This window comes from Coffea eugenioides, chromosome 9 (assembly GCF_003713205.1).
Source record: "Coffea eugenioides isolate CCC68of chromosome 9, Ceug_1.0, whole genome shotgun sequence".
Taxonomy (NCBI): Eukaryota; Viridiplantae; Streptophyta; class Magnoliopsida; order Gentianales; family Rubiaceae; genus Coffea; species Coffea eugenioides.
The window spans coordinates 37,937,172-37,947,636 of NC_040043.1; the positions used below are offsets into that span (position 1 = coordinate 37,937,172).

At 33.7% G+C, this 10,465-nt stretch overlaps 1 protein-coding gene across 1 annotated transcript; it reads right to left on the reverse strand.

The window, feature by feature from the left end:
• Positions 1-1,540: 1,540 nt before the first annotated feature.
• On the reverse strand, positions 1,541-8,256 carry LOC113781932 (pre-mRNA-processing factor 39-like). Its single transcript, XM_027327807.1, has 4 exons — positions 8,041-8,256; positions 5,697-5,797; positions 4,033-4,262; positions 1,541-1,704 (listed from the first exon to the last, which is right to left on the reverse strand). The coding sequence occupies exons 1-4, from the start codon at positions 8,198-8,200 to the stop codon at positions 1,698-1,700; spliced, it is 498 nt and encodes a 165-aa protein (XP_027183608.1). The 5' UTR covers positions 8,201-8,256; the 3' UTR covers positions 1,541-1,697.
• Positions 8,257-10,465: the final 2,209 nt, after the last annotated feature.

The following is a 10,465-nucleotide window of genomic DNA, read 5'->3' on the forward strand; positions in this document are numbered from 1 at the left end:
ATATACCTCTTCTTCCAAATCTCCATGTAGAAATGCATTTTTCACATCCAACTGATGCAATGGCCAATTATAAGTTGCTGCCAAAGAGATAAGAAGACAAACCGAGATAATCCTTGCAACAGGAGAAAATGTTTCTAAGTAATTTATTCCATACACCTGAGTAAATTCTTTAGCTACCAGACGAGCCTTCAATCGATCAATAGAACCATTAGGCTGCACTTTTATAGTGTACACCCATTTACAACCAACAACAGGCTTACCAGAGGGAAGAGGGACAAGATCCCAAGTACCATTTTGTTCCAAAGCAGACATCTCTTCTTGCATAGCTAATCTCCAACCAGGATGATTAAGAGCATGGGTAATAGACTTAGGAATGGAGACAGAATCAAGTGAAGCAACAAAAGAAGAATATGACATAGAGAGACGAGAATAAGAAACAAAATTCGAAATAGGATGAAAAGAACAATGCCTCTTACCTTTGCGTAAAGCAATAGGAAGATCTAACTCAAAGGAGAGCGTCATACCTGGATTTGAAAATTGAGAGTTAATTGGTGAAGTGCGTGGCATATCAAGAACTTTCTCAATCATGGAACGACGAGAATAAACTTGAAGATTAGGAAGAGATAATCGAGATATGGAATCTGGTGGATTAAATAACTCAGATAATAAAAAGGAAGGAACTGGTAAAACAGGAGAGGAAAAAGAGGGACACTGGTCTAACTCACAAGGCATACCATGTTTCATAAGATATGGAGTAGATTCAAAGAAAGTAACATCAACACAAGTAAAAAATCGATTTAAAATTGGACTGTAACTTCTATACCCTTTTTGCGCTCGTGCGTATCCTAAGAAAATACACTTAATAGCATGAGGATCTAATTTATCCACTCCAGGAGCAAGCTGATGAACAAAACACACACATCCAAAAATACAATGAGGTAATTTAAACACAGGTTTATGAGGAAAAAGAATGGAGTGAGGTAATTGGCCTCCAAGAATATTAGATGGCATGCGATTAATTAAATAACATGCAGTTAAAACTGCATCACTCCAAAATTGTTTGGGCACATTCATGTGCAACAAAAGTGTTCGAGCAATCTCGATTAAATGTCCAATTTTTCTTTCAGCAACTCCATTCTGTTGTGGAGTGTGAGGATAAGAGAACTGATAAATAATACCGAACTTAGTCATAAAGGTATTAAAAGGAGTGAACAAATATTCTTTCACGTTATCACTGCGAAGTATACGTACAGGCACACCAAATTGATTCTTTATTTCTGTAACAAATGCACAAAAAATGGAATATAGTTCTGAACGATCTTTCATTAAATAAAGCCATGTAACTCTGGAAAAATCATCAACAAAGATTACAAAATATTTAAAACCTAACTTTGAAGTGACTCGACTAGGACCCCAAACATCAGAATGAACCAACAAAAAGGGTTTTGAAACCCGTTTATTGACTCTAGGAGCAAAAGAAACACGATGATACTTTCCTAATTGACAAGACTCACACTCTAACAAAGACAACTGACCCAAAGTAGGAACCAACTTTTTCAAATTTTGTAAAGACGGATGACCCAAACGACAGTGAATTTCAAGAGAAAAAACAGTAACAGGACATGCAATCGGACCATTGGAGTTGAGAAAATAAAGACCATTATGCTCATGCCCTCCACCAATCGTCCTCTTTGTCTTCAAATCCTGAATGACAACACAATCAGGAGAAAAAGTAACTGAACACTGTAGAGATTTAGTAAGTTTACTAACAGACATTAGATTAAAGGGCAAATTGGGTACGTAAAGAACAGAAGACAGTGGAAGAGATGGGTTAATTTCTACAGTGCCTAGTCCTTTAACTTTAGTGGTAGATCCATCAGCTAAAGTAACATGAGAAAAGGAAGTAGACTCTTGAAAATTAGAAAAATTTTTAGAGGTACTTGACATATGATCAGTAGCCCCGGAGTCAATAATCCATGAGTCATTACCTTTTTGTGCTGAAAAAGCAGAGGGAAAAGATGCGTTATTTGTACCTTGGTACTGTAGGAATTTAACATAATCTTCCTCGGATATAGTAAAAGTCTTCTGGGACCCATGTGCTGAAGAACTTGATTCAACTTGGTCAGTGGTAACCGCATTAGCAAAACTTTCAACCATAGCGAATAGCACTTCAAACAAAAAGGCAGTCAAAATTCGCGATGAACAGTAACGCGTGAACAGTACTTTTGAACAGTCTCGTGAACAGTCCGATGAACAGTTCGCATGACGCGATGACCAATATCGCGTGAACAAGACTTTTGCTAGATGTTTAACCCTAACCCTAGAACTTTTGCTCTGATACCATGAGAACAGGTATTTTGGGAGGAAAATATCTAGTCACTGTATTATGAGTGACCAACTAGTATTTATAGGAGTACAAACCTAACAAACTATTTAGAAGAATACCCTTACTAATTTATTATCTACAAAAATACTTATATTCTCTTAACAGCAAGATTCTAACACCATACCTCCAACATTATCTGCCATGCAGGCTAGGATGAAATTTCTTGCCAATGACAATAGCAAGTGCAGAAGAAACCAAGTAATAATCAAATCCACTCAAGAACCTCTCATTATCAAGGTGATGTGGTACTGCTCTTTTAGATCATCTTTTTGATGGGGAGGGAGGGAGAAGAGGAAGAGGGAGAGCAAAGGCAGGACAGATGCTACTAGCTGATGGGGTGATGGGTGGTTGAGGTGGGGAGGATAAAGAAAATTTTAAAAACACCCAAATAAAGTTTTAAATTTTAAAAACAACCCCAAAATACAACTACAGTGAAATTTTGTAACATATAAAGCTACAATAAAGCTTTTCAAAAACACCCCTAAAGACACCTAATCCATGTGGACCCTATATATGTCTCAGAGTCAAACTACAAAATTTTTACGGTTTGGAAAAGTATCAGCTAGAGAATTCGTTTTTACCAGTAAGAAGTAAATTGTAGTAGTTTATGCGTGAATGCATTTCTCTTCCTGAAGAGAGGTTTCAGATTAATAAAATGTCGTCAAGATCTCAGCATCTTCTGGAGCTTGTATGCTGCAATCTACCCTTAAATGTCACGCCTGGAGGTTTCTTGGAGAGATTATAGACTTTCCTTATCCTTCTCCTTCCTTCAATACTACTTTTTTCACCTATTTTAGCTGTGTATTGTTTAATTGCTATTTACTGCTTGGAAAGCTATCAAAAGAAATTTGCTGGCAACCAGCAGCTTAAACTTCATCCAGTAAAAGCTCGAGTATGTTTAAGAGAAAATGTTTCTTCACTATTCAACAAAGAACTAGGTCAATCAAGGAATACAAGTTGTTGAAGATATGTGATCTGATATTATAAAAAGATTTGATATTGTAAATATTAGGAAAGATTAGATTTGATTTGCTTTGATTATAGTATCAGATATTAATTAGGTAATAGATTGATTTAGATAAGCATGATTTTAGGATCTAAATTAGGTTACACTTGTGTATATATTTGTATATTGTGTAGTCCAAAGGAATATGAAGAAGAGTATTTTCTCTCCCTTTTTTCTTAGTTTTCACAAGTCATGAAAGGTAACAAAAGAACTCGATCAAAAGACTTGACCATAAGGAGACATTTACTCCAAAAGCAAAACTATGCTAAGTACCCAACAATTGTGATCAAATATTTCTGAAAAAGTCACACTTTTGAGATGATTATAGTCATTGTGGGGTAAGGTTTCCCAATCTTGACTAATTAATAATTGCCATTGTATATTAGAACCTAAAGCATCAAGCTCCATGGTGATTCAGCTTTTTCTCAAAAAAAAAAAAGTCATTTTCTAATAAACACATAGTAATTGCATGGCTGATGAGGCCTTGGTCTAGTAGCTAAGGTTGAGGCCTAGGAATCAAAGGTCCTGGTTCAATTCCCCCTTCCCCCTCCCTGCTTTTTAAATTCGACCCCTCCCCTGCATTTGAAAAATATACATATATATATATATATTAATTGCATGTCAACTTGAAAAGAATTACCTACGAACATCAGATGGATCCTCATAGAAACACATGCCAAAACAACAATAGTCGACCCACAAGCCAGTGGAGAATGGTGTTGAATCCACTGCACGTTCATAAACTTTAACAGCTTTATGAGCATCTGATAGCCGTATGATGTGATCAGTATACTTTGTCCAATACCAATGGCACAAAGGGAACATTGATAAAAATGAATCATATGCTAATGCGATGAGATCCAAATTATCCTGCAATTTCAAAGCATATTTTATGTATTTACCAGATATATATACTGAAAGATAATCTATAGTCTCAGTCCCTTACAGCAAAGAATGGAAGAGATAATTATGAAGAACATACATGAATATGGAAATACAGATAAGACAGAATGAGAAAGACTTCATTTCTATTGCAAGGTCAAACATCAATACAGACTGATCACCAAGAAATATCATGTAAGCCATTCACGAATTCAAAGCTCGTTAGGTCACGAAAAATTACAACATGAATTTAGAGAAGGATGTGTTTATAATCAGTCAATAAGACCAATCACGAATTTAAAATTAGTGCTCCGCATCTCTGCAGATATTTTAATCAATACTGATGCCTGATCTTGCTTAAGGAAAATTATTATTTCCTGCACCAATATATCTGGGTTTTACCAAGAATGATTTCAAGCTAAGGTTAGCCAACAATCAGCAAACTTTAGTAGACATGTACACGTTATATAACCGTATGACGTTACACACTCTAGTATAAGGAATATGACATCAAAATTACCATTTGAAGCCGAAGCTGAACAAGGAGGTTGGGGATTATTGATCAGCAAAAGTTACCACTATTTTCACGAATTTTCTTGATAATCTTCATTTCTTGGAGGTCAGTGGTCTCCCCAGTAGATTGAGGGATCTTAAACATCGGAATCATATCACTTTACCCATTCTGATCCATTTTGTCTCTAGTAAATGTGATTACTTGATTATGGCATATACTCATGAATAGAAACACCAAATGGAGCAACATAAACGTCTATGAATCTCAAAACGAGCATGAAGCTTTACACATGGCAACTAGACTTTATTTAAGGAATTGTTCTCCAGGGTAATTGACTGTCTCCGAGATGGCAAGATAATGTTGCAATCAGGCAATTGAATTGACACAAATCACAAATATTAGCACACAGGTAAATTATACGACTCTTGCACATTACAGATGAGATGAATTGTCTTACCAAATTATCCTGCTGTGGAGGTCAAGCTCCAAGAGCCTAGCCCGCATATGGTTTTGTCAATTCTCAATTGTACAACTAATTCGACAAGCAGAAAAAAGGAAAAGTTGGCCATATTTTGTTGACACAAGTAGATTAAAGGGAGAAGGGCATTTTCCATTTAATTATTTCACTGTGGAGGACAAGCTCCAAAAGCATAGGCCTCTTATAGTTCTCTTGTTCTCATTTTTACAACTAATAAAATGAGCAGAAAAGGAAATAAGAAGTTGGTCATATTTGTTTAATACAAATAGATTGAACGGAGAAGGACATGGCCCAAATGGAAATAATTGAAGAACTTCTAATCAGATTGCAGTTTATATTATGCCAACACCCAACAAAGACAGCAGTATTTGAAACCAAAATCAGGATAGATAATTTTATACAACAATAGGTGCATTCAAGATGGACTTACAGGGCACATTCCTTCAACCTCCTGAACTAGTCCAGTCCAAGAATCAAAATTACGTGAATCTCTAGCAACCATTTCATGTACTCTTTTATGAAAAGCAGCTGCTGGAAAAGAACCCAAAAATAAAGCTTGTATATGAGCAAAATGATAAGATTGGATGTCAAGCAAATATAAGAAACTCTAGAAAAAATTAATCAAGTACTTGGATGGTATCCTAATCAAGATTAAGATGCCAAAGGTAAAGGTCCTACTTAAGCCAGATCTAGGACATTCTAGGAGGAAATTGAAATGGATCTTCGAGGCTTCTTTGGAACAATGAGCCAAAGATAAGTTCCAAAACCACCCTAGCAAAATTGAGAGCTTTTAACTATAGATGAAAGAAAGTTGCAGTATGAAAATTGTAAATTTCATCTTCCATCACTTCAGAATAACCGAGTTAACAGGGAATAATCAATACAATCTAGCATATCAGTCCATGGAAACTACACTGGTTATTGGTATACCGCCACAAGTGTTAGTCTGCACCTGTGGAGCTGGCAAACCCATGGAAAACAAGTATAAGAAAGTTTCAACCTACACTGGAGCAAAACACTAGCTCCACCAAATCCATTAAATAATCTGTTGTTCCAATTCTAGGTACTTTCTATCGATAATCACAGAGGTGGAAGACTATGTATTATAGTTATCCATTTCTTTTCCTGCCAGGACTCATACACATTACAGTTTGTGATGGAAATTCCTACATTTCCATCACAAACTGACTCAGACCACAATTCCTTCAATTTAATTTACACAATACTAACACTTGATATAGAAAATAAATGAACAAATAAATAAACAAAAAATAAAAGGAGGTTTGGGCCGGTAATTCATAGGATGATCACCCTTTTAGGCCCATTAGGTCTTACAAGAACTAAATAGCATTTCCTCTCATAAAAACTAGAAAATCCAATTAAACCATATTCTTTCAAGAATAGAACATTTTCCCTCACAAAGAAAACAAATAAAAGCTCGCAAGGATTTCCACTCCTAAAATCTAGAAAATCCAATTAAACCATATTCTTTAAAGAATAAGACATTTCCCCTCACAAACAAAACAAATAAAAGCTCGCAAGGTAGCCTTATCATTTATGCCAGGTCCAAATCCGGTACTTCAGGAAAAATTCATAAGCTAAAATATCTCTCTGGCTTCAAAAATGGCATCCCCGTTCTATACATTATCATAGTATTGATACCCCTCTTTGACAAAAAAATTTTTCAGTTATAAGTTTGGTAGCTTTAGCTGTAGCACTAAAATAACCGTCAGCAAACAAAACCAAACCTTTTCCTTTTTGCTTCATCCTTCAATGTTTGTTTGCAAGGGGAAGTATGGGAAAGTGAAGGAAAGTTAGTTATTTTTTTCCTTTGTGCATGTTTGTTCGGCAAGAAAATTAAAAAATTTCTCTACACTCTCCCTTTCCAGTTTTTGGTGTGTTGCAAATTTTGCAGGATTTCAAGGAAACTGGTTAGTTAGACACAAAAATTCCAAAAACTGCCATTAACTATCACAAATTTCCCATTTTCTCTCAAATTCTTTTCTTGGTAACCAAACGTGTACTGGAAAAAGATTTTCATTTTGCTTCACCTTAATTTCTTAAACTTCGCTTTCCCACACAACCTTTCCCCTATTCAAACAGATGTACAAGCATCATAAGACTTTGGGAATCCAAAAAAACAAAATAACAAGCCAAAATATATGCACATTTACACACTTGAGCACTTGAATTACACTTAGAAACTCCAAAAAAGAAAAAGAAAAAGGAAAAACAAATCCTTCGTTGCTCTTTTGATGAAGCGGGTGGAAAGACTAACCTTTTAATCCAACTAACCATAACCACAAAGCCAAAAAAATGTAGATACATACGTTTGTACACCACAAGCGACTAGATTCACTATTTAAAAACTGGTATGACAAAAATACGCCCCTTTATTAAGAAAAAGCAGGATAAAGTACCAAAAAAAAATGTCTAACCTTATCATTCGCCCGTGACAATGCTGGCATAAAGGGAAAAAAGAAGAACTTGACATGCTTAAGTAATTAAAACACAATTCCTCCACCAGTCTTGTAAGAAAGGAAGTAGAAATCAAAATCAAACATCTCAATTCTCGAAGCTAAGTAAAAAGAATCACAAAATCATTCACCAGAAGCAACTAAAAAAATGTAAACATGCATGAAATTTTACACAATCAGCAACAAAATTACACTAACCAAAAACTAATACCACAATTATTTCCAAAAAAAAAAGAAAAAAAATCACCTTGTTCCAACTGAAGAGAGAGAAAAAAATCATGACCAAAATGAACTCACCTTGAGCTTGCTCGTCTGGATTATGTGGTGCAGCAGCATTAGAATTCTTGTCCGCCTCATCATCCATGGGTAAAACGGCCGCCAATGCAGAAGAATAACTCAAAATTGCTCCTCCGGTGCTTGTTAATCCTTCTCCCAATACTTCAGAGTCTATATACATTTGTGCCTGAACATAGATTAAATGCAGAGAACGTGACAGCTGCCCAGGTTTTTCTTACTGGTGGAAGGAATACTGAAGAAGAAGACGTCCGCCTTTACTTTTCTTTTCTTTTCTTTTTTTTTTTGGACCTCTTTGTTGTTTTCTATTTTCGTTTGAATTTTTGGAATTCGAGCTGTGGGCTTTGGAAAATTGACTGGAAGAACATCTGGGCTGAAACTATTCCGAGTTTAATATTGTCGCGTTTGGCAAGTGAATTTTTTGGGTGTTTATCTAAAATTTTACTGTAACTTACTGTAGATGTTTTTTAAAAAATTTTTGAAATGTGTAAATTTTTGAATATTTTGAAATGTATAGTTTAAAACTTTAAAAAAAATTTTGAGGTTACTGTAGTTAAAGTTTTTTAAAAACTTGTAACAGAAAAACTTGGCAAAAAACTCAAGTGCCAAACAGTTCAATGGTGAAAAACTCCTCCTAGTGGAAATGATTCAGCCTTGAGCTAAGACTTAAGAGTGAGGCTAGATCTACCCTTCTTGATTTAGGCCCAGTATGAATTGCTATTTTTAAAATTTTTTATAGAAAAATATATTGTACCAATTTAATATATGTGAAGTAAAAAGATGATTGAAAAATGTGTTTACGGAAAATGTATAAGCTTTATTAGCAGAAAATCACAATCCATTGTATCAAGATGATACACAACAAAAAAAAATTGAAAATAAAAATAAATGTTAAAAAAAGATGGCATATGACTAGTTTGGAAGTTTAGGATACAAAAGGAAAGAAAAGAAAGTTTATATTAGATTAATATATGTGAAGTAAAAAGATGATTAAAAAATGTGTTTACGAAAAATGTATAAACTTTATTAGCAGAAAATCACAATCCATTGTATCAAGATGATACACAACAAAAAAAAAATTGAAAATAAAAATAAATGTTAAAAAGAGATGGCATATGACTAGTTTGGAAGTTTAGGATACAAAAGGAAAGAAAAGAAAGTTTATATTAGAAAAAAAAAAAAAAAGACATAGAGAGAGAAGAGAGAAGAGAAAAGATTATTACATCTTTTCATATTGTTTGGGAGTTTCAGAAATAAAATAAAAAAAAGAAAGAAGTGATTTTACTTTATTTGGGAGTAAAGAGAAGTAGAAAGAAAAGATTTTATTTTATAATAATATTCTTGATTTTATAACTCATTTATTAGTATAATATAATTTCATGTGGCAAACATCAAGGGTAAAACTGATATATTCAAAAAGTTGCTAAAAGCCCTTTCTATCCATCACTTTTCGCCCATAATTGTTTGGTCTGTAGAGGGATGTCAGATCCCTCCCTTTCTTCTCCTTTCTTTTGTTACCAAAACTCTAAAACAAAAGCTTAGGCTCCGTTTAATAACTTAATTCAGCATTTAAATTTAATGGATTCAAATCTTAACATATTTAGATGCATTTGATAAATCAAAAATAGAACATTTTAATTAATTAAGTAGTACTAAATTTTCTAGACAAAACTGACTTCAAAAAATAAGTAATAAATTATTCATTTATCATTTAATCCAAAATATGTTCAAATGTTAATATCTTAATGTTTAACAAATCAGTAACTTATAGATTCAGATTTCAATTTTCAATTTTCAGAATTCAGTTTTATCAAAAGCACTATTAGTCTATCATGGGAAAAAAAATTTCTTAAATTAATACATGGAAATAATTTTAGCCCTGTATTATTAATCACTTTGTGATGTAAGTTTTTGCAAACATAATTCTATTGATGTTCTTAATAGTTTAAATATTTATCACTATTAATCATTTTTAGACTTTCATAGTACACTTGTAATGGGATTTATTCTTTATCTGGATCTAAATATGATACAAATTACTAACATTTTATACATATCAGTAGGTATATACCAAAGTAGCAATAAACGTATATATGGCTGGTTTCACAAACAAATTCCTTTCTACAAAAGTTTAAAGCTTATTTATTGTGCCCTCCTTGATGGTGATGTTCACATTGTGTTTAGAAACGTGAATGGAAAATGAAGTTTCAGTTTACTAGTAGTATAAATCACTTTTAATTGATTAACCATTTTAGTTTAGAAGTTGCTTTTGTATTTTTCCTTTCAATGTGATGATCCTCTTTTTCTCTCTCTTTCATGTATTGAATAAATAGTCCGGCATGGAATCAAGAAAATCGCTCACATAATTAATTAAGTTGATAATAAAGGTGGCGGAAAAAATGCATAAGTCGTTTCTCACATATTACTG

Coding starts and splice junctions, on each gene's coding strand:
- LOC113781932 (XM_027327807.1), bottom strand. CDS start 8,200: ATGTATATAGACTCTGAAGTATTGGGAGAAGGATTAACAAGCACCGGA. Junction 5,798..8,040: donor TCCAGACGAGCAAGCTCAAG/GTGAGTTCATTT, acceptor GTTCTTTTCCAG/CAGCTGCTTTTCATAAAAGA. Junction 4,263..5,696: donor AGGTTGAAGGAATGTGCCCT/GTAAGTCCATCT, acceptor TTGAAATTGCAG/GATAATTTGGATCTCATCGC.